Source organism: Nyctibius grandis, chromosome 1, assembly GCF_013368605.1.
Source record: "Nyctibius grandis isolate bNycGra1 chromosome 1, bNycGra1.pri, whole genome shotgun sequence".
Taxonomy (NCBI): domain Eukaryota; kingdom Metazoa; phylum Chordata; class Aves; order Nyctibiiformes; family Nyctibiidae; genus Nyctibius; species Nyctibius grandis.
Window position 1 is genome coordinate 85,905,467 of NC_090658.1, and position 25,062 is coordinate 85,930,528.

The 25,062-nt window shown below is 39.3% G+C and overlaps 1 protein-coding gene across 1 annotated transcript in view; it reads left to right on the forward strand.

The window, feature by feature from the left end:
* Positions 1-3,720: 3,720 nt before the first annotated feature.
* MMS22L (MMS22 like, DNA repair protein) overlaps positions 3,721-25,062 on the forward strand; it is a 99,996-nt gene continuing 78,654 nt past the window's right edge. Inside the window, 9 exon segments of the mRNA XM_068411583.1 lie at positions 3,721-3,902; positions 6,085-6,210; positions 10,100-10,152; positions 13,135-13,222; positions 13,319-13,496; positions 14,616-14,709; positions 16,674-16,804; positions 20,493-20,606; positions 22,400-22,579. Coding sequence (XP_068267684.1) covers positions 3,724-3,902; positions 6,085-6,210; positions 10,100-10,152; positions 13,135-13,222; positions 13,319-13,496; positions 14,616-14,709; positions 16,674-16,804; positions 20,493-20,606; positions 22,400-22,579 — 1,143 coding nt within the window. The 5' untranslated portion in view covers positions 3,721-3,723.

Here is a 25,062-nt window from a genome sequence, read left to right on the forward strand (position 1 = left end):
ACCCCTCCTAAATTTCAAGAAGTGGGCGAGTAGGAGACACATTGGGAACGAACAAGGGCTGGGAAATCTGGCAGTGAAAGGAGGCAGGGGCTCGGGGAGCGAGGGTGCGCAGGGGGCAGGCAAGCAGAAGTTCGCGCTGCGGCCTGCGAGCAGGCGGCCCGTGCCGGGGACGGTGCTTGCCTGGGGGGGCCCTAGAGGCGGCGGGCAGAGGCCTGGCGGGCAGCGGGGACACGCACTGGCAGGAGGGGGCCGGAAACCACCCCGCAGCAGCGACGCCGACCGGCCGCCCCGTGCAGCCGCATACCGGCCAGCAGCTGCGGGTGCCCGCGCCGCTCCGCCCTGAGGCGGACAGGGGCGGCGCGGGCGGGCGGGCGCAGGCGGGAGCTCCCCGTCCCGGGGCGGAGGGAAGCGGCGTGGCGGGAGGGAGGAGCGGCCGACGGCCAATCGGCGCCGCGGCGCTTGCGCAGTGCTGGGGTGGCGGTGGCGCGCGGGACGTACGGAAAAGTGTTCGGGCGCGGAAGGGGAGCGGCGCCCCCGGCAGCGCGCAGGTACCCCGCAGCCCTTCATGCCCACACCCCCGTCCCGTCCCGGTCCGGCCCAGCCCGGCCCTGGCCCACCGCGGTTTAGCGGGGCTGACGCATCGGCCCGGCCCGGCGCGGAAGCGCCTCCGGGTTGAGGGGAGCGGCGCTGGGCCTCAGGCGTTACGGGTAGGGGTCGTGTTCGTGGCAGGCCCCCGGCGGGTGTGCTGCCCTGCGGCCCCTGCGCCGTGCCCGGGCCGGCGCTGCGCCGGCGGGGGGGGGGCCGCTGCTGCCGGCGGCTGTACGCCCGGAGTGCAGCTCCTCCCGCGGGTCGCTGCCGCCTGGGAAGCCGCTCCGCAGCGGGGCTGGCCGCGGAGGTTGCGGTGCCTGAAGCCAGCGGCTGGTTCCGCTGGGTCAGGGCTGTGATGGACAGGTACAGAGCTGGCGTGAGTTGCGAACGCGAAGAGCTGCTCTTTTTTGTACTTTCTTCCCCAGCGTTTTCTATCGCGTGAGGCGATTTTCATATCCTCAACTGAACAGACCTTCCTTGGAAAGTCGTCTTCTGATCCAGGGCATTCCCTTTAGCTGCTTATTTCTGCCTTGCCAGCGGTGCTGGCACACCTATACATGGGATCCTGCTGTACACTGAAGCACTGAAGTCATCCTTTCACTTAAGAGTTGTGCTGCTGCTGCCGCACAGCCGACTGCACCGCAGGGATGTGAATGAAGGGGGAAATGAGGATAGAAATTGTTTTCTTTTGAAAGAAGGAGCTTTTTTGAGCTCGTTTTTCAATCAAGCCTCTGTATTGCCAACCTCTGGCCATTGTGTAAGCTGGTTTCTGCAAGAATATTATCAAAAACTGCCAGTGATGAAATTGAAAACTTAATTTAGAGTTAATAGTTTTAATTATAGTGTTTGCATATTATTGTAGAACTCCATGGCACCTGTTGCCTAGTTCTACTCTTTCAGTAATAAATTACTAAAATATTCATTCCCTAGGGTTAAGTATACAGTGAACTTACTTTGGACATGATCTTCCTTCTCCTTTTGCTTCTCTTTTTTTCAGATTCCTGGGAAGTCAGACTTTTTTTGATAGAAACTTCCAACTTGAGCTATCACAAAATGGTTGGGGTTGAAAAGAACCTCTGGAGATCATCTAGTCGAACCTCTTGCTAAAGCAGGATCCCCTAGAGCATGTTGCACAGGGTTGCGTCCAGGCGGATTTTGAATATCTCCCGAGAAGGAGACTCCACAACCTCCCTAGGCAGCCTGTTCCAGTGCTCTGTCACCCTCAAAGAACTTTTTCCTTATATTGAGATGGAACTTCCCATGTTTCAGTTTGTGCCCATTGCCCCTTGTCCTGTTCCTGGGTACCACTGAGAAGAGTCTGGCCCCATCCTCTTGATACCCGCCCCTAAGGTATTTGTAAATATTGATAAGATCCCCCCTCAGTCTTCTCCAGGCTAAACAGACGCAGCTCCCTCAGCCTTTCCTCTTAAGAGGGATGGTCCAGTTCTCTGATTATCTTTGTAGCCCTTCACTGGACTCTCTCCAGTAGTTCCTTGTCTTCCTTGAACTGTGGGGCCCAGAACTGGGCACAGTACTCCAGGTGTGGCCTCACTAGGGCTATGTAGAGGGGGAGGATAACCTAATGCAGCCCAGGATACCATTGGCCTTCTTGGCCACAAGGGCACATTGCTGGCTTATGGTGAACTTGTTGTCCACCAGAACTCCCAGGTCCTTCTCCGCAGAGCTGCTTTCCAGCAGGTCAACCCTCAGCCTGTACTGGTGCATGGGATTATTCCTCCCTAGGTGCAGGACCCTACGCTTGCCTTTGTTGAACTTCATGAGATTCCTCTCTGCCCAACTCTCCAGCCTGTCCAGATCTCGCTGAATGGCAGCACAGCCTTCTGGTGTATCGACCACTCCTTCCAGTTTTGTGTCATCGGCAAACTTGCTGAGTGTACGTACACTCAGTCCCTTCATCCAGCTCGTTGATGAATAAGTTAAACAGGTCTGGACCCAGTACTGACCCCTGGGGAAACCCACTAGCTACAGGCCTCCAACTAGACTCAGCACCGCTAATCACAACCCTCTGAGCTCTGCCATTCAGCCAGTTCTCAATCGACCTCACTGTCCACTCATCTAACCCACACTTCCTGAGCTTTCCTATGAGGATGTTATGGGAGACAGCGTCAAAAGCTTTGCTGAAGTCAAGATAGACAACATCCACTGCTCTCCCCTCATCTACCCAGCCAGTCATGCCCGTCATAGAAGGCTATCAGATTGGTCAAGCGTGATTTCCCCTTGGTGAATCCATGTTGACTACTCCCTGATAACCGTCTTTTCCTTCCACATGCTTAGAGATGGCATCAGGATGAGCTGTTCCATTTACCTTTCCAGGGATTGGAGGAGAGGCTGGATGCCCTGTAGTTTTCCTGGGCCTCCTTCTTGCCCCTTTTTGAACACTGGAGTTGACATTGGCCTTCCTCCCATCCTCAGGCACCTCTCCTGTTCTCCATGACCTATCAAAGATAATGGAGAGTGGCTTGGCAATAACATCTGCCAGCTTCCTCAGCACTCGTGGGTGCACCCCATGGATTCTATGTCAGAATAACTTTCTGAGCTTTAAAACTTTAGCATTTCAGGGTTCCATAATTATCACATGGGGTGTATTTACTGCTTCTTAGAAGGAACTTGAGCTGTAATATTGCCTTAAAGTCATGGACAACTGGGAGCCTGTAATGCATGATGTATTTTCACAGCATAGGTACTCTGGTCGCAAAATGGTGTGTTGCTGAAAGTAGCTTGCCCATGCCTTGTAATGCATTCCTGCCTCTTATTTTACCCTTGTGCTAGCCTAACCTCGTGACCAGTCAATTTAGAGAGCTAAACCAGAAGAAAGTGAACCTATTTTGGTTTTTGTAGAGTTAGCTTTTCTCTGATGTGATTCACTGAACAGGTTGTGATGGAGGAAGATGAAGTTGCACAAAGCAGCAGAATTGTGTGGCCGGGCATGAGACCATGATTGCCTTTCTTGGTGGTATCTCTCTGTTTGTTAGTTTGATGGTAAAGTTAGTCAGATCTGTGTCCTCACTTGAGCTGAAGGATTATGAGGAGTTGTAACATTGAGAAAATTATTTGAAGAAACACCATGAGTTTTTTTTTAATTTATCTATTTATTTTCTGGATCAGGTGGAAACAATGGACAATGACTTTGTGGCTTCCTCCACACCCCAGTTTCTCACTGAAAGCTTGGAGATGGCAATGGAAGTGGAGAATGAGAACTCAAAGCCACCTTGTTTTTCCTGTGCTTTTGACAACCAAAATGGAGGGAGAAGCTTCTCTGCAGAGTCTTATTTAGCAAGTGGATCTCTTAAGAGGTATGGGGGTTTTTTTGAGTTACAAATACAACACCCTTCTAAGATGTTCTTTCCGCTGGTGTTTGATGCCTCTAAATGCTGATAGGATTTCCAAATCAGTTTGTTCTTCAGCTCTTATGATCCTGAGATCAACTTGGTAGTATACCACAGCAGAAAGGGCAATTGTGTTGATACACTGCTTTGAACAGTGTTCTAGGTCCAGTTCCTAGCTTTGTGAACTTACTTTAAGATATTGTAAAGGACCTGTTATAGGCCTGTTAGGACACTTCAAAACTGGCCTGTTGGGCAACAGCATTTGAGACCGCTTCAGTTTCTGAGGAGGCTGCAGCACTGCTTTTTACAGTCATATGCTCTATTCAACGCTGGGTCTTTCTGTTTTCCATGTGATAGAAACAAACCTGCTCTTCCCAGCTTTCCCAGATCGTTGGCACTGCCCTTTCTAGCTTTAAGGTCATCTTTCTCAAAGCTCTACCTTTGCACACATTCTGGATTTAAGGTTCAGAAGTCACATGCATAACAAGTAAGTATTTTCCATGAGATTCTAAAATGTTACTTTGGTTTAGTTAATATCTTCTTACTGTCGGTGATCGAGCTTATTCTGTGCAATTTGCTGATCCTTCAGGGGTTGTCTTTTTTTTCTTACAAAGGCATAATCTTTCTGTCTGTCTGTCCTGCCAAGCCTCATACTTTATGGTGTTACTTTGGGGTTTTTTTAACCTTCATTTCCACAGCCTTTTCAGTAAAGCCTTAAAGGGTGTTCTGCTGCACCTCCCCCTTCCCTTCCTTATTTATCATCATTTTTTTTGTTGGATCAGAGCACATTCATTCAAATTGATGTCAAGTAGAAGACTGAGAGAGCCTGTGTCTGCATGACCATATCAGTAGTGGATTCCACACTGACAAAGAAGCATTTCATGACAGAAACAGTTTCATATGAAAACTCACTCAGGAGCTTGTATGTAGACAGGTTTCCCAGATCACTCCAGTGATAACACTGTTCTCCTGTCATTTATTCACCTTGTCTACTTGGATTGTAAATTCTTGGAAAAGCCTGCATGTGAGGGACTCCTCTGTCTTCATTATCTAGAACAGGAGTAACTGGATTTAATTGCTAAAGGCTTCAAAACAGACCAATATTTAGGCAGTTACCAAGTGAACTACAGTTGTTGTGGGAGATTGAGCCAATTATTCAGCAGATGCTCTTTTTGCCTCTGAGAATTGAATTCATAATAGTAAATAGTTCAAGAATACGAATTTGGTTTGCAATACAATGAAAACCAAGGGCTTGCCCTGTACATTTTTTAAAAAAAATGAAATATTTCTTGCATCTTAGTAAATTCAGCTTCACCTATGCTGAAGTATTTTATGAAAGTCAGTGGGAAAATTCTGAAATAATTTGCTTTGATGTCTTTGTTGTTGTTGTTATTATACAGCTTGCTGTGATTTTTTTTGAAAGCACACTAGTGAAATATTTTTATATTTGCACAGTTAGTAATGTTTTAGACATCTTTTTTCTCCACTTTGAGTAAAATGTTAGTTCTGATTTTATTTATTTTTTCTTTAGCCAGAGCAAAGGGTAGTCACGGCCTACTGTTAGCTTCAGTTATAATAATGAAGTCACATTTTGTGACCCTCATCAGTTCACCTACCTAAAAGTGTGCTTTTATTAATGTGCTTTTATCATTGTGTTCTATATAAATATTATTAAATTTATATAAAGGAGCAAATGTGTGTTCTAGTGTTAGTTTCTAGGCATGTAGTGTACATTGAGACAGATTCCAAACATACACTTACAGTGGAGCATGTTGTCTAATGTAGCAGCCTCTTCTGTTAAGGACAGTCTGTATGTTATGTCTCAGCCCTTTTGTAAGGATGAAGATGCTTCAAGGTGGTAGCTTGTTAATTTTTATTTGTTTCTAAAATATGCTGTGCCCTATAACTGTATCATGTTTTTATGCTCTTGAATCTGGGAGTTGTCATATTTTATGTACTATATATTATATTGCTATAAAAGGGATAACAGTCTGTCTTTAGAGAGCGCTGCTACTCCTTCCTATCTATAGTGTATACATGTTGCTGATAGATTGATAAAATATCAGTGATGCATAAGCCAGCTGTAGATATTGTATTCTATACATTTATTACTGGAGAATGTATGAATATTGTTGGCCCTGTTTTACAGGGTTTTGCTGAGACTAGATCCTTCTCCAAATGACTATGAAGATGATGTAGTGGAAATGTTTGGCTTTCAGTGGGTTACTGAAACGGCATTGGCTGAATCCTGTGAACTTCTCTTTGGATTACATAGGTATGATAATGTTAATGTATTTTGTAATTAATCCACTTGTAATTATACCCGCCTTAAGAATGTAACAAACTTTTCAAGTTTTTGGTAGCAAAATCATAAAAGACTGTGGGCTATGCAATGCATCCAAAAAGATCATGCTGTCTATCTAACACTCCAGTAAGTGATGGATAAGACACAGATGAAATTACGGGAAGAAGTGAATTTCGTGTCACAGATATTTAATGTTATGTGACTTAATAAGTTTCTAAGCAGTGTGGTGCATATCTTAGCCATCACTAGATGAAAATTGATAAGTATATTTATTACAACAGTGTTGTGATTAATTTAGAAGGCTCTAGCTTCAGAATATATGAATAAGCTATGTAAGATTTCCTTGAATGAGACTGTGTACCCATGTAATTAAAGTTGTCTTTTGAAGATTTTAAGTCCTTTTTTTGTGCATAAAGAAAAGTGGAGGTTAAAAATCAAATACTCTAAACGCTGCATGCAGCACTTTCTTCAATTGTTTGGATTAGAATAGCTTCAGCAATCTCTTCAGATACAGTTACTCAGTGTTTGACTAATTCAATGTAGGTATTTAATCTGGTCAATGCAAATACACAGATCACCGATAATCCTCTTTGCTACTGATAATCCTCAGGATGTACAGCACATACAGAGAGTGGATGGGAGAGCAGTTTTTGTATGTTTCCACAAATATGTGATATATTCCATCATTCCTTTGACTGCAGTGGATTCTTCCATCCCTTTAGGGTATGACTAAGGGCATGATGTGAAACATCATTAATGGGATCTGGCTTATTGAAACATGATGGCATAGATGGCAGGAGGTATATTAAAACCAGTATTATTAGGCTTTGCTTGTTTGATGCAACCTTTGACTCCACTGTGATTTAAAAAAAAAAAAAATCTGCTAAAGAAGGAGATAGGAGACTAACTTAGTTAAAAGAAACACTGTATCCCTTTCAGCATTTAGTCTGATCTGTTTATTAACAGAAAATCACTGGGCAGTGAGACAGCGATGTAGTTGATCTGTTGAATTAAATAAATTTTTTTCTGTAATATAAACTGCTCTGTAATTGTAATAGAGATGAACATAAGGCATAATATATTTTATTGTAGGTTTTAAGTTATTCAAGCTATACATGTTTTAAAACCTACTGAACTGGTAGGAATAATAAATTTCAGCTAACTCTTGGCTATGAGAGTTTGGTTGCTAAGCTGTCTTTTGGTGTGACAAGTCCCTCAGTAAAGATATTGTCTCTTTCAGTTCATTTGTTCAGTCATAAAATGGAAAGCTTTCATTTATAGACTGGTTGACAACTAAAAGTAGGAAAACTCCTTTTTCCATTGTAGAAATCATATGTGTTAAGTACAAGTTATAATGATTCCTGAGGACAAGGTGGCTGTAAATAGGTCACTTTATAAGGTACAGATAATATCTATGTTACAGGTACAGAAACCATGTATTTTTTAATGTCTGTAAATATTAAAGATTGTTATTTAATATTTTAAAATATTGTAATAATAATATTATACAGCAGAACAGCAAGTTAAAAACATTAATTGCATAGTGAAAAGAATTCTTACCTGTGATTTTTTTATATGATTGAAGATGTGTGAGTCAAAGTAAGAGCTATGTAACCATTTAAGTGGGTATATTAAGACAATATATTTGATTGATTAATAAACTAGTTTAACTGTCAAAATATTTATTTGCAAGTCAAATGATTTAATGATTAACAACCATGAGGATCAGTCTTTGAGGTACAAAGGCAAATTGAAATTAAAATGACTTACTTAACTGATGATATCACAGAATCAATCAGTTTGGAAGAGACCTCTGGGATCATCGAGTCCAACCGTTGCCTGACACCACCATGTCAACTAGGCCATGGCACTAAGTGCCATGTCCAGTCTTTTCTTAAACGCATCCAGAGATGGTGACTCCACCACCTCCCTGGGCAGCCCGTTCCAATGTCTAATAACCTTTTCTGTAAAGAAATTCTTCCTAATGTCCAACCTGAACCTCCCCTGGCGAAGCTTGAGGCTGTGTCCTCTTGTCCTATCGCTAGTTGACTGAGAGAAGAGGCCAACTTCCACTCCACTACAACCTCTCTTCAGGTAGTTGTAGACTACAATAAGGTCACCTCTGAGCCTCCTCTTCTCCAGGCTAAACAACCCCAGCTCCCTCAGCCATTCCTCATAGGTCACACCCTCCAGACCCTTCACCAGCTTGGTCGCCCTCCTCTGGACTCGCTCCAACACCTCAACATCTTTCTTGAAGTGCGGGGCCCAGAACCGGACACAGTACTCGAGATGCGGCCTCACCAGTGCCGAGTACAGAGGGACGATCACTTCCCTAGACCGGCTGGCTACACTATTCCTAATAGAGGCCAGGATGCCATTGGCCTTCTTGGCCACCTGGGCACACTGCTGGCTCATGTTTAGCCGGCTGTCGATCAGCACCCCCAGGTCTCTTTCCACCGGGCCGCTTTCTAACCACTCTTCCCCCAGCCTGTAGTGCTGCATGGGGTTGTTGTGGCCGAAGTGTATTTGTTATGCTTCTCATGCCCAGTTGGTGCTTTCAGTTTATCAGCCCACTCTGTTCTGTCTTTTGTTAATTCAGTGGAGAGTCTTTTTTTCTTTTTGTTTCAATGTGTGGCTCCTTTCTGACACTAACCTTCAGCCTCAACAGCTCTCTTTCATAAAGTCCTCCTGCTTTAGACTTCCTTTCTACACGGTTGAAATACTTGAAGAATTCATGCAGAAATTCAACTTTAATTTCAAAACAAAGAAACCCCACAACCCACCTGAATGGCTGAAGGTAGTCTTGGGTTAGCTGACGTGATTTTATCCAAGAAAGGAAGAGCTAAGAGAGATAATTTTAGTGTGTGCCTGCTCTTTAGTATGCAGGTTACAACCTGGGTTTTTGGATCCTTGTGGACACTTCCTAGTTGCCAAATATATTTTTTTTGTATGAACATTTGATCTGGGTTGGATCCAAGTATCCTGTTTTTTTAATCCTTCAGTAGTTGCTGCTTTGACTGTATAAGAAATGAGGCAGAGAGCTCCTTCCTCAATTTATGCAGCATTTTCTTTCAAAAGTCTGTCTTACACAGTTGCGTTTTTCATGTATGCAGTTTAGTACCACGTTATCTCTGTGGAGACTATACTTGAAGACCACTTGAAAATAGCAGTTTTTGCAGAATATGGCTGGGTACTTACCTATGTTACAGCTTTTTTTAATTTTCATTTGCAGTGGCAGTTAGCAGCTTCTTTAAAAACGTTCTCTCCCTCCTCCAAAACTGAACTGAGTTTTAACTTTTCTAGAGACACTTTCCCCTTTTACTCTACTGTATTTGTTGCTGTTTATCTTTTGTGCTCAAGTTAAGCAGCAGACCACCCTAAGCAGGAAGCAGGAAGAGCTGCTGACAAAATTTACTAGTGCTCATTCACCAGTGAATTAATTTAGTGTATACTGAGTGTTTGCTATGAGGACTAACTTTCAGGTTTATTCTGTGGTCAGATCTGAAGTTGAGTTACGCTTATGGAAAGATCACTTACAGGGAATGGCTTTCAGGGTTTTTGTGTGTGTGGTTGTTTTTTTCCTCCCCCCCGATATTTAGCTAATTTTGTATTACTTGTTTCTGTGTTTAATGTTTTAAAAACAAGCAAAAATTCTACCCCGTGTCATCCCTTCAAGCTTGGATGTGTCTGTTGCCTTCTATTAATACTCTTTTCTAAGTTACATTTCTCTAACCTTTTTCAGAAATACAAAGCAAGGAACACCTCTCACCTCTCTCTGTTCTATTTAGACCTTACTAAAATGTAGTTAAACAACTTTTACCTATATAAATACCATAAACTTTTGTATTCCTTTAATTAGGCAACAGATATACAGACTGGAAAACCTAGTACAAATGAGTTCTTCTGATTTTGGTAAGTTTAACACATTTAATTTGATATTGGGATAGGTATCTGACTACCTTTTCATTATAGAAGTATATTATCACAGATCACACTTGTGCTTTGACTCTTGACCAAAGGCTCATGGAGTGTGCCACAGAACAGCATATAACCAGCATAAACCTGCAGTAAGGGTACAAATACAGGTAACCAAGTGATGTAAGGTAGTGTGAAAATAGGTAGTGGAAATGTTGTGAGTCAGTCTGGAACCAGATCTGCCTGTGTAGTAGGTGCACAGGGCAATCCTGACCTCACTGACCTTAGTGAGGAATTTCGCAGTAATTTGACTTGAGGTAAGATGTCACCCCTAAGGCAGAATTTGGCAAAACTATTAACTCATTTAATTAAAAATAGAAAGTTGCATCAAAACTCCCAATAACTATTTTAGTTACAAAGGTAGTGGGTTTGGACTTTTTTCAGTGTTCTCTTGGCTTACATTTAAACAAGTTAGTTATATTTGCTTAGTTTAGAGTTATTTACAAACTTAATTTATCTTTGCAGCAGGATCGATAAAAATGGGATCACTACAAAATGCTTTGTTTCAATTAAATACTAAGGCATGAGAAGTGTGTTTCTGAAGGATTATTGCAGCCTAGGGCTTATTGTGAGTTTGAAGGCTGAATTACTCAGCAAGTTGAGAAGTTCAGTAATTACTCAGAAATAAACTATTTGTAGTATCTTCTCATTACAGAGAAATTGTTAGCATTCTAAGAGTACAAGTGAATGTTTTTACACAATATTGTTTGGGTTTGATATTGTCATGCTCTGCCATTTAAGTAATTGGTATGAATTTATCATCAAGCTTCTTTCATATGCTTTTGTTGATTGTATCTTAAACGTCTAATTTTGCTGACATTTAATACGTAAGTGGAAATAGCCTTACTTTAAATTACATTTGAACTTTTATATATGGTAGCTGGACATCAAGAAATTGTTCTGTAGTTCTTTTTCCCTTAAATTTAAGCATTTGCTTGATTCTCTTCTCTGTATCCTGTTCTTCCTGTTGTCAAATAAGCTAGAAAAATAAAAAAATGTTGAATTTTATGCTTTGCACCAGGCTTTTTTTGTGACTTAGAGCAAGTCACTGATACATCTGTGACTCAGTTCCCCCTTGATACAAGCAGGCTAGTAGTACAGGAGTGTCATGAGGATTGAAATATTTAAAATGATCAGGCAGTGTGATGTTAGGTATTATTGATGTCAGATAAATGCACTATTGCCACTGTTTAAAACCCCAGTTTAGAGTTTTAGCTCAGTAAATCTTTGTTGTGTGTATATGTTTATACAGGTATCAATATCGTATATTTAATTTAATTTCCTATCAGTCTTAACGAGCTTCGGAGACTTGTACTGAGAACTGTGTAATGTGGAAACTATATAAAAGCTTTTCTTATGCTCTGTGTTGTTTTGCCTTTTTTTTTTTTTTGAAAATGCCTGATCCATTTTTAACAGTCTACTGTTCCTGTTTTGTTCCACTTATTTAATTGATCAATGATTTATGACAGTATGCAAAAGATTTTGTAGTGAAATACTGTAACAGCAAATTTTGCTTAAACAGAACTTCTGAGAACTTATGATAAAATATTTGTGTTTGCTTCAAAGCAGCAGTAATATCTATAAATAATTCCTTCAGAACAGAGTGATTTGAGCCTCTAAACCTATGGTTCATTACCATGGCAGGTCCTGTGGCTTCTTAAGTGGCGGGGGTATGCTGTACACTGGAATATTATGGTACTTGTACCAGTTGATTTGCTTCACTCAGTGAGTGTTGTTGCTTGAAAGACGTTGAGATAGGCTTATGTGCGCAAAACTTTATTTTCCATAACAAGTGGCAGATGTGAACTTAAAGGTTACCTGGAGGGTATGGGGGAAACGAGAGAGGGAGAGCAAGAAAAGGAAAAGGAAGACTCCTCAGTGGCCAGCTGGCGAAAGGAGCAAAGGCTTTTCCCTGGACATGCAGTCCAGTGCAGCAAGTGACAAAAGAATTTTTGCCATGCATCTCCTCTAGTGTGATACACTTTCATTGGGGCCTGCTCAAACTCCTCATTTGCTGCTCCCATTTATGATGGTCTTAACAGTGACTGTCATGTACTTAATCAGGTACAAGTGTTGCAGGCTGACTGGTTGCTAAGCATTTGTGTATATATATATTTTTGGCAGTACTTATGGGGTATTTAAATGACTGTATCTACTTTGTTATGCACGAAGTTTCATCTTTCTCTAAAGTAAGCTGAAAGCTACAAGGCAAGGTGTGGAAATAAATAAGGAGTGATTCTCACAGCAGTGGCAATAGCTTCCAATGAATCTCTGCTGTAATGATGGTGTTTGAGTTTGCAGGTGCAAGGTAAGGAGGGTAACACCATGAGAACAACAGCTTCAGAGAGTAAAGGAAAGGAGACACAGAGCTGCAATAACGGGCTGGAAGGATAGAGAGCTGCAAGTGAAAGGCAGGCTACAGGATTGTGAATGGATGGCTCTTAGCATTACACATCTTAAGGCACTGCACAAGAATGTGATGCTTCCTAGGACGAGAAGTTACAAAGCATGTTTCCAAATAAGTCCACCTGCTTAAGTCCCCCAAGAGAAAAGGATGCTGAGAAATTTTTTCACACATGTCTTTTCTGAAGGTGTCTTGGAAGCAGACAGGGAGCAGGGCAGTAGGGCTGAATTATTTCTTCTAGCACTGATTGCTTGCCTCTGCCATCTTTCCTGAGGGACTGGATGCCTTCTTTTCCCTCTGTATCTGGATATGCATCTGAGATAAGATAAAGACTAGATCCCTCTGGCAAGATGACATTTAGAAGGGGGTGTTTGCCACCAGCCAACTCCCAGGTTGTCCTCAGAAAAGAGGGTGGCCTTCCAGTGCTCTGGTTTAATTATTGTGGAGAATGCATATGTTACATGAGTCACAGTGTGGGCACATCTGCTTTAAGCTGTTGATCTCTTTTACTTCAGGTCAGGCTGCAAACTTGCACTCTGAAGCAGAGAGCATCAGGCGTCAATGTATTGAGTTTCTGCATTATGTGAAAGTTTTCATATTCAGGTGAGATTTGCACACAATTTACTAACTTATGTACTGAGGTTTGTGTAGCTGCTTCTTATCCGTTTTCTGATTGTGTGTCTGTGTATGTGTGTTCAGGTATCTGGAACCCCCTAAAGTGGAAAATGATGGAATCCTCCATCCATATGAAGAACTAGAAGTGCAGTTACCATCAGTGCTGGTGGAAGAGCTTCATGCTTTGACCATGCACATCGGTCACCTTTGTGAACTCCCTAGCAGTGTCCTGGCAGCATTTACTATTCAACATCAGGCAAAGGTTGATGTCTTTTATAATTTTTTTTTTTTTTTTTTTTGTGTAACAGTACATATTCAACTTGATAAATTTTGGCTGAATAAGAATTAATCTTTCTTCAGGCTGAAACTGAAGTATGCTTTATAGTTTGGTGTTTTTTTTTTTCCTTTTATTAACTAAGTGCCATCCCATACTTGGCAACCACAACTAATGCGCTCTGGATTTTCTGTTGTTGTTTTTATTTTTCTATTTATTTTCATGTTTTATAGATTTTAGAATTCTCCCTGCACTATACAAGTTAGAATACCAATTACAGGTAGCTAAGTAGGCTTGAATTAGCGTAGCATGTTTAAAAAATTCCTCAGTGTTTGTCCTTACTAATGGTTAAAATTTCTGAGCTTCCCAGTAGGAGGGGCACTTTTTTAAAAATACATTCTGAAATCTGACTCAAAATAGGAAAAGATCATGCATATAAAGAAGAAAAGTGCAGACATGGAAGCAGGGACTGAAACATTAAACCCTAGTGAAATATACACCATTAAGATTTGTGCATACATATAATAAGTAATGCTTTCAAATCTTTTAGAAAGAAAAAAGGAATTTCAGTCTTAGGTTGTGTAAACTAGTGTCTGGAGAGGAATGATCCACTGAGGAGCAGCATTTTGAATCTTTCTGTTTGTTTAGCTTGTCAGTAGGGCCACTGTTGACCTGATGAAAGAAACAGTGATTTCAAGTAACTTTTAAGGAAGAGAATATTGAAATTTTGGAATTACTTTTAGAGCACACTTTACTTCAGCAGTTTGTGAGCTACCTGATATTTTCTGGAAAGAAAAGGAGAGCTAAGGGTGTTGTAATCTGTCAAGCTTTAATCAACACATTGTGTTTAAATTGTAGTTTAGATCAGATTAAAGACTTCACTAACAACCTCTACAGACGGAATTAATTGTCATGAAGGTTTTTTTGTTTGTGTACTTTTTTTTTCTTTAACTGAATGGCATGTTTGTATGTTACAGTGTATTTGATTATAGATATAATGTTCACTGCACGCAAAATATATGCCTATCTTCATGTGTCTTGGTACAGTATCCAGAATTTGCTAAAGAAATGTTAAAAATAAATAAATGTGTGTATTTCTAATCACAGGTCTTTCCCCCATCATGGCATTTACTACACCTCCACTTGGATATTCATTGGCTTGTGTTGGAAATTCTTCATGTACTAGGTGAAAAAATGAGGAGTAAGTATGCATGTTTTTTTCGTTGAACTTATTCTTGTACATAGGACTTACCTAGATTTCTCATCTTAATTTGTCCAGAATAATTTACTGTTATTGGTAGCATAGCTACATTTAATTGGATAAACTCAAATATAATGAAAGCAGGTTCTTTGTGACTCTTCATGTAGCTCAAATTAAATGAAATAGTATTAGGAATTTGTTCTATCAAAATATGACCAAGATTATGAAGTTTATTCTCAGCTGATGCTTGCAACGTACTAAATATTTAGTAACAATACACTTTTTGACACCACAAATAAAAATGCATTTGCAGAGATCCAGAATGCATGACAGTGAACAGCAATTTGATGAAAACAGTGTAGGAAAAGTGTCCAAGGATGGACTAGAACAAAGAATCTCAGAACAGATAATTTGCATTGTTAACCACATGCGACGCTAAGAAAATGCTAGGCAAAGGAAGAAGCCTCAGTCAGAGGAGCTTGTAAAAGTACAGCAAGAAAAGGGCAAGGCAATAGCTTTTATTTTTTTTTTCTTTTTTTTAAAAGCTTTTAAAAGGGCAAAAAGTAGATTGATAAGAGTAAGCTGTTCATAGAAGCTAGATAAAAAAGGTCATAGAATGCAATTGAAGAACCCAACTTCAAAGTAGTTTAGTTTGCTGAAGAATTGTTAAAATACAGAAGAGAACTTTATTTGCTTTGTGAGAAGTATGTCTGTTGTTCATGTCCATGCTAGCAAAACAAGTCACAAAAATGTATTTTCTTCTATAGTCATTGTGTCACTACACACCCCCCCTTATTATAAATTATCAATATAAGTTCCATATAGGAATTGCAACAATTAGGGTAACATTGAGGTCTAGAAAGAATGCACTGTATGTTTAGCTCAGGTAACTGGTACTGAATCTGAACTCTTGGATTAGCTTTCACTAACACAGCCTTGCTCAGATTGAAGCATCTTCACTGATTCTGCATGTCTGTGTTACTGGATAATGTGGGGGTTGGCTGTTTGTTCTGTAATTCTAAGTTTCTTTTATTATATGTTGTGGGATAACCTGTTTACCTTTTTTGGGGCCTTTTGGAGAAAGGATGGGAAAACTGTTGGAGGCAATTTATTGTCCATAATTCTGTATTTATTTCTAGATAAAGTTCTGAGTAATAATGCAGTAAGCCATTTTCATGAGAGAAAACTCGTGCTTTTTGACAACTAAATTTACTAGTCAAGACAGTAGTATCTCTGCATATATTATCTTGTCCTGTATTCTTATGTGCCTTGTAGAATTTCTTAAGTTCTCATCTCGTTCTGTAAAGTATGCTGAGTAGAAACTTCACACTGCTGAGACCAATGGCAGAATAGTGGGTTCAGGGCTTCACCTTGCATTTCCAAGAATAAAATACAGGCTGGTTCTACATGTCTTCTGTTCCACTGATGTCAAGGGAGTTGTACTGTTGAAAAGCTTGTGGGATAAGATCTTACAGCCTCGTAACTTTACCATTTTATCTGTGTTAATGTCTACAAATGCTCAAGTTGGAATATGATCATGCCAGCTTTTTACATCAACACATCGAAAGGGAAGTGTTAGACCTCTCCAGAATTGTTTGTCATCAACTTGCATATCTGCAAAACATGTAATGATTTCAGAGCATGCGCACTGGCATGTGACAAAGAGGAACTTGGAGATAAATAAATCTTTATTCCACTGCAAAAACTGTGTCGATAAAAGGCTATAAAGTGCCAAACTATCTTACTGTCAACCAGAATAATACTAGACTTTGGTGTAATAATGAAGGGACTAGCTTGAACTTAGAACAGATGAACTTTCCCAGACGAGTTTGTAAATTAATGTTACTTATAGCTCAACAAACCAATTCTAAAATATATAGAATAGAAAAAAAATTTCCTGTCTTTCTTGTATTCTGACAGTCAAACCCAGGACTAAATAGGTCTAATTTTCTTCTGTGTTTTAGGACAAGTTGTATATGCCAACCATTTCATAAACCTAACTGGAGAGAATTTAACCAGTATCAGTTTATTTGAAACACACTGTGGAAATCTCATATCTGATTTAATAAGCTTGTCCATCAACAAGTATCTAAAGGTAACTTTTTTTCTTTATATAGGACACAGGCAGTTAGATGCTTGTGTTGGGAACCATATGAATCAGATATTGCACCAATGCATAGATGACTTCTTACTGCTAAGTTTTAAATGTTATGTATGGCTTTATATCTCCATGTTTTAAAGAGTGTTATTTGTTAGGAGCTCAAATTGTGTTATATTTATTCATGACCATCTGGCAGCTGAGTGAGAGAGTAATATTGAAATGCACTGTGTACAGAGCAGAAGTGAGTGCCACATTTCCTAAGTTCAGTGTTCCAGGTTTAATGCCAAACATGGCACAGTCTAAAAGGTTTAGAGCTATAGATGCAAAAAAAAAAATCTTTTCAAACTCTCTCAACAGGAACAAAAAGAGAATAACTGTAATCCTGGCAGTAAGCTAACTGAACACTTACAGAATGTCATATTACAGTTTATTGTTGCAGTGCTCCTATTTCCGCAACCTCATCTTTCTGTATCAGTGCTTTTACGTTTGTCAAGGGAAAACATGTCCTTCTCTTTTCATTTCTTTTTCTTTTCTTCCATAGCTGCAGTGTTTTTCTCACTTGTTTTGAGCACTGCAAAGCTAGGAAGTCATAATAGCTCCATACACCAGCTAGTAAAAGAGCTGTGTAATCTTCTTTGACTGTGTCATTGTGAAACCTGCTTTAGATGGGCGTGTGTGATCCATGAACGCAGGACTGAACTCCGAGAATAAGTAGCAGTGACTACTGTATAATTTGTTTTCCTAGTACAAACACGTGAAAAATGGAGTCCTCTTCTCTCATATTAGTGTTTTGGTGGAGGGAAATGGCTCTACTGGCATTTGATAACTTCTTTTAAACTGTCTTTCTGTAGAGAACTCTGTTACCTTTTAAAATCAGTTTTAATCTAGTAAATTATCCGATAATATTGCAACCTCCTCCCCTGTCAAAAGACAAATAGATGAAAGTAATTTTTTTTAAAGGAAGATTCAAATAGTAACTGTTGACCATTGTGCTTGATGGTGGGCTTTGAAATGTCAGATGTTGAAATGATAGATTCATCCTACTTCCACAGAGCCACATCTCAAAGAGAGAAGATTGTTTTGCCACCCCTTTTTTCTTCAGCTCTCCCTAGGCTTGGGCCACACAGCTTGAACTAGTTCTATTTTCAGATCTGTTTCTTGGGCAGCTCTGGTATCAAGATGCTTGACTTGAATCATATACTGACCCCATTGTGCTCTGAGATACATTTCGCAGAGAAATATCTGTCCTTGGATATCTTCTTTGTATTTTCAGCAGCACGTCTCTGGCACCGGAGCTCTATTGTCCCAACAGTATCACAGTTTGAAGTCATAACCATTCTTACCAAGATACTGAACTCAGGATGTTGCAAGAGGAAATCCAGACTATCTCAGAAGAAAACAATGTCTCGGTTATCCTTAGTCTAACCATATCTGTATGGTGTCTTGCTTTGATACCCCTAGCCAAACTCTATCCTGGACAAATACCGTACATCTCCTGCAGAAGAGATCCTGCTGTCCTGTGGAAGAGCACAATAGTAGATGCAAGTACCAGATGAAGTAACATAGTTGCTGCAACAACTAGTACTCCATATAAAAGGCCTGAAACTCTCACTTGTAGGATAGTTTGTGTACTTAAAACGTCCATAAAATCTTCCAGTGTTATAGTGCATCTGTAATAAGTAGACTGCTCCTTTCTGAGGAATGTGTTTTGCTCTTTGGTGGTAACTCACAACCAGAGTATTTTTGAGGTGCTTCGGTTTTGGGAAGTTAGTAGTTAAATAACGAATTTTTCAATAGACTTTAGTGGTCACACTGATGTTTATTCTCAAGATAATATTCACGTAAGATGAATTCAGGTTGTTGAGAGATTCCCATAACAGATCTTTAACTAAAAGCATGAGGAGGCATAGGCACATGAAAAACTTTAAACAGCATGTGTGGAATGTGAATAATAGAATTATTTTAAATATTTCAATCTTGACCTCATGATGTACTTAAATCAACTGTGAGGGTCCACCCTGGCAATTTCATAGGGTAAGCAGGGTTCTTCATAGAGAGAGAAAAACAAATTGTGTCACACTTACAAATACATATAAATTCATATTTATAATTGTGTTGTGTATTTAAACCTAATTTGGAGCTGTATGAAAGCGTAGTTTTAAACATATTATTCTAAAAGTGGATGATAAATAAAAAGTCTGTATTCGTATAGAATATTATACAGGTTTGAGACTATTGGTGAGGTACTTGTTCTTCTAATTGAGAGAGTGTGGTTTTTACTCATTCACTCTGACTTCTGTAATGTCTCTTTCAAGCAGCTACTGCTGTCACTGGCATTGCGTATTTTGATTTAATTTTTAATTGACACCATTAGGTTTCCGAATTCAGAAATTATTTTAAGTACTAGTGTGATTCAAGAATAGCTGTGCATGAATGGATCAGGAAACACATGAGGATATAAAAATTCAGGATTCATCTCATCAGATCTAGGTGTCTAGGTGTTAGTTGTCTAAACTAGTCACACTAGGTTCTTTTTATTGTCAGGGAAGGATAGCAACAGTTTTTTCTCCTGCAGTGAGTTAGATGAATTAGTCTCTCTAGGTGCCCATTCCCCTCTATCTGCTTTAGAGGGGTGTAGCTTGGTTATTCAAACTTGGACTACTCATTGTTTAGGGATAAATTGAGTATGAGCTGCTTTATCCTTTCTTTCTACATTTCTGCCATTGTGTCCTTGCTGAAGGTAAAATGTGCTGAATTACGCTATTTAAGCAAAGCTTTTCTCAGTCTTTTTACCACCTCTGAATACAGTTCAGTGGATTCGTAGGTCCTAAGACAGAGTAAGTAAAGTTTTGTCTATACTATGATTATTTCAAATACAGTGCTGGTAGGTCTTAAAAACATTAAAGCATACAGGGAGTTTTTATGCATTTAGCACTTCCTTTTGCTGTTTTGCTTATTTTATTTCACAATTCAGGGAATGTAAAACTGAAAGATGAATCACAAGAAGACTACTTTGCAATTGAAATGCATCAGTCTGAGTGAATTTTGTTAAATATAGAATAGTAATCAAATAACATACATGACTTGAAATATGCTGTTTTCTGCATATTAAAAGAATGCCTTGCAGTAAATTTACCAAAAAGCAGATTTTATGAAATGTTGTGGGAACATTAACATCCTCATGCCAACAAAAACATATTCTAGTAGCATTATGCCTAGTCATTAAGGATTTTTCAGTTAAAAATAACCACAGTAACAGCTATTAAATCATTTGAAATCTTTTTCTTATCTTCCCAAGAATATCAAGAAAATCTAATCAATCATTTTCTGTTTTCCCTACTTGTCAGACAATGAATCAGTATTTATTGCAATTCCTTTTCATTTAGGCCTCAGAAACCCATTTTCTTTTGATTAAATAATGTTTGAAAGTGGCTCAGAAGAAACTAAGAAATAGCACAACCTGTAACTTATGTAGAATTAGGAAACAGCCTTTGTTGTTTTGGATGTTATATATATATTTTGGATGTTAATGAAATAAAGCACTTTCCAATATGTAATTGTAGCTATATTATTTAACTGCAAAAATCCTAAAACAACCAAAGCCAGAGGAAATATTGGTACATAAAATGCAATTTCAAAAATAAGACTTCTCTGAATAATTGTATTGCATATTCTCTTTCAGGTGAGACCTTCTGAGGCTCTTACTAGTCACCATTATCCCTGTACCTGCATTAAAGAATTATGGATTCTACTTATTCAGCTGCTGGACCACAGATATAAAGGGTCTCACACAGAGGTAATGTAAGAATACCGTTACGTATGGGTACAGAGTACATATGCAATACAGTCTCCAAATGTTCCCAGATTGCCATGGATGAACTAGTTCACATATCTGATCATAGAACTGAACTTCATATTTGCTTTAGGAGGACTGCATGCTAACTGTGATGCTTTAGGCTGCCGTCTTGAATGTGCATCAGGTCCTGACTCTAGGTTTGCAGTGTACTGTTTGGTTATGACCTAGGGCACTGATAAGGAGTAGGAAAGCAAAGCAAGGGAACAGACTGTGAAAGTCGTATGGTAGATCAAAAAAAAAGAAACCATCTTTACCCATTTCAAAAAAAAAATGTTATTATTTGCAATTTATGTGGTATGTCATGCAATGATTCATCTCCAGGCATTAGAAACACAAGTACAGTCAGACCAATGAGCCATCTAGCATGCATTTCTGTCTTTGATACCCATACCTTAACTACCTATACAAGAACAACCTTGGTTTTGGTTTCGAATCTTGTACTTGCTGACTTCTTTTGATGCCCTCTTATACTTCTATTGGAAGAGCCAATCTCACTACCTGTACCAATATCACTTTATATGCGTCTTCAATTTTTTTTCTAATATCTCCTACCTTCTGCCTTTTCTAGGCTGAAGAGCCTTACTGTATTCAGTCATCCATTTTACAGGCACCATTCTCTGCCTGTGGTCATCTTTGTTACCCTTCTCTGAACCTTTTTTCGTATTACTACATCCTATGTTGAATGGCAGAGTACCAGGATTGCATGCAGTATTCAAAGTATGGGTTAGGTGGCCATATGTCTTTATGCATTGCATAATGATGTTTTCTATTTTGTTCTTTTCCTTTGCTAATATTTTCTAGTGTTTTGATTTTTCTTTCTTGACTGCTGGTTAGAATTGAGCTGATGTTTCTGTGAATGAATATTAAGAAGCGTCAAAATCCTTTAAAAGTTTTCTGAAATAAACTTTATAAAAACCAAAGCTGCCATCTGTGCAATGAGTACTGTTCACTTAGTATAGAATGAAGTACTTCACAGCAGAGTGTTTGTACTGATGACTGTTTACTCGTTAATGACAACAGATGTAAAGGTAGACAACACAAGTGAAACTTCATTAGTGTTATATGTTTGCGCTAGCACTACCACTTTGAAGCATAAGTTAGGATCAGGACCTAGCTAAGGTGGGTGAAATACAGGTGCAAAGAGTCCCAGAGAGTTTCTGTATAATTAGGGAAGATAGGCACAGGCTGTAAGAAGAAATAATATTGTGGTATAGACAAGGATATGAGCCAGAGAGAATTAATCACTTTGTCAGTGCTGGAACAGACTTGGGACAAAACAGATAATTCGAACCTCAGTTTGCTGTCTTTCAGACTGATTCTCTACCGTCTACTACTATCTTCCTCTTGATTAGGTTAGTCTGGCACTGAAAGTTTTTCAAAAATCTGTTATAAAAAGTCTTCATTAAAGAACTCTAATCTCTCTCATGTGAGTGTTGGTGCACCATCAGCTTGTAATTTTGCCTGTGAAGTATCACACCATGTTCTTCCTTGTGACCAAAGCTTGTCCTTCACGTTGCTTTCTACTGGCATTTGAGAGAGAGGACGTTCTAAAGTAGCTCCAGGTTTTCTCTGATAATACTGAATGCTGGTTTTTGTTATTTTCTTTAAATGACTGTCATCTTGTCTGTTCTCTGAAAAAGCAAATTAGTCAAAATTACAGTATTGTAGAGATAATTGTTAACATAGGCTTTGTTATTCAACACAGTTCAAATTTAATTTTCCATTTTCTACAGTGTTTCTGGAGCTTGGTGAACAAAACTCTAAAGAATATCTTTGAAAGGCCAAGTAGATCTGAAAGGATGTCTGGTTTTGAAACAATTCAGTGTAAAGACACATTGAGTTTTAGCTGGTGGACTGTTACTCATCTGGCATCACTCTACCAGTTTGACCGTAATGGAAATCTAGATGAAAAGGTAAGTATGCTTTTTTCTAAATACCTAAAAGTTAGTCTAATTTATTTAGGTCTCTAACTTCGCGTTGTTATTTTTGTTGACAGAAAACAATTCATGCTGTAATACAGGAATTTTCACACTCCTTAAAAAAAGGTCCTTTAAGGTTGGTGGTGTTAAGGTGTGCTTTGTACAAGTCAGTAACATTCCAGGAGCCCCTGACATATTCGTATGATGCACCAGATATTCAGTAGATTACTGTATTAAGGAAACTTGAAATGTTCCAACTAGTTAGTAGCACATATACTTAATGATGTAGCATATGTTTTAAGACTGCCTGCCTGCAGCATAAGTGCTTCACTGGGTTTGCTGTTTTAGGAACTGAACACGTTAGATTGTACCGTATGAAGTATAAACCTCAAACATTGACTGGGTAATTGTTAATGACACTTTTTTTTTTTAAGTGGTAGCTCTGCTATGGATAAATTCCAGTCTGTCTAATTGCATTCCCTTTGATTCACAGCAGTGGCATGATGAGGTGCATATATATTTGTGTATACAGCTTAATTTTCTGTGTTGGTGTGGTACCGATAGACACTGTCTAATAACTTGGTACCGGTGCATCAAATTCCTTCATGGACCTCACTGCAGTTTTCTGCAGTTCTGGGGTCATGTAAACCCTGACTCTTCTTTCAGTCTCTTACTCTGGGATTCATCCGGCCTAGTTTTAAGTTTCTAATCATTAATTGGGAAGGAAATAGGACTTGCTGAGGCAATTAATCCATTTTGAGAGGTATGAAAATTGCCAATTTTTCTTACTTGACTATAGAGAGAGCTGACTAGAAGCCAGAGAGATAGATGGAGACCCAGAAATGTAGGTGTTTGTGGGGTTTTTTTGTCTGATACTTTTTTTGGCAGTAGGGAGAATCAGGTCATGCCATCTTCTGTCATCTGTCCTTCTGTTCTTTTATCTTTTGCCTCATTGTAGTTGTGTTTGGTTTTTTGGGGTTTGTTTTGTTTTGTTTTTTTCACGTTTGAGCTGGATTGCTTATATTCCCTAGTTTACCAAGCATCAGCTATATATGGCTTCTTCCACAGATTGGGCTTAATTGCCCTTTCTTGTGAAGTGTCTTTTATTATTTGTAGTTTGATAGTGTGTATTAAAACTGGAAAGGTCATACTCCTTTTCTGTTAAAATCTTTACCATGATTTTCTGTCCTGACTTAGGAGGTTTGTGAACTGCAGATCTGTAAAGAGGGAAGAGTCTGATCCATATCAGTTGATCAATTTCTTTTGATAACTTAAAATCCCCCCTCCCTTCATCTTTAGATCTTTAAAAGCATTAGTATATATAGTATATAAACAGGGAAGGAATGAAAAATGTTGAGATGTTGAACTTCTGTGAATGCTTTTAATCCTAAGTAAAATTAGACTTTCTAATAAAAGTAAGAATTACTTTCATTGATTTTTATCTTGCAAATTCCCAGATTTGGAAGGTGTGGTAACTCAGTGCTTGAATACTTAGTTGAAAAACTCATGACTATTTCTGTTGACTAGAGGCCTTAATGAATGTGGGATGCTTATACTTCTGCTGCTTATGGTTTGACAGATCCTTTAGGATCCCGTGGCAGGCTGTTTATTATCATATGGTTCAGTCTTTTCTAATAATACCATGGCAAAACAAAGCAACTTCTTACACATTCATACAGTGTAAAATTGCAGAGCACATCTGAAGATTGTCTCAAGCTTCCCTTGCTTTTGCCCTGTTACTACAGTAGTGGGGGAGAACCACAGTCCAAATTGTATTTCAGAGGGACACTGGGAAGATGGACATTGGGAAGATAGAATTACTACACTCCCTGCTTATTAGAGGAACTTAGATGGAGAGAAAGGTTATTCCCAGGTCGAATACAGAAACTAGCGTAAAGCAGACATTTATCCTGGGTTTCTTATATTTTATGCCCTAATCAAAATGCAGTGATACTGTTTACTTTGATCATTGGATTTTTTTCCTGTCTCTCATACCGATACATACTATGTATTTAGCCTCATGAGAGATTATTTTTTGCCCCAGGCACTCTATTATTTAAATAAGACAAACAGACATAGAATGGAAAAAAGGGTTCCTGATGTTCTTATTTTAAAGTAGGAATCTGAGACGCAGTGACAGGAAGAGACTTGCCGAAGACCAAATGATGTTTTTTCCTTAGAGCCCACCTGGGAGAAGAGAATTTCCAAGTCTTGATTTGTAAATCATGACACCATCCTGTGCATGCTACTCTTAATGTTTCAAGTAGTCTTTATGTTCAGACTGTTAGCTGTGCTTCACATTTCTCTGAGTGTGGCTGTGAGTTTGTCCAGGGATCCCTGCTCTATTATGTGCCATGGGTGCTTACAAAAAAATCTGTGAGTAACACCAGTGCCTTTTCACACACCACAGGAATGTAGTCTGTCATAAATAGTTGACAGTAACAATTTCTTTAGGTTTTTCCACCCCCACAGATCCC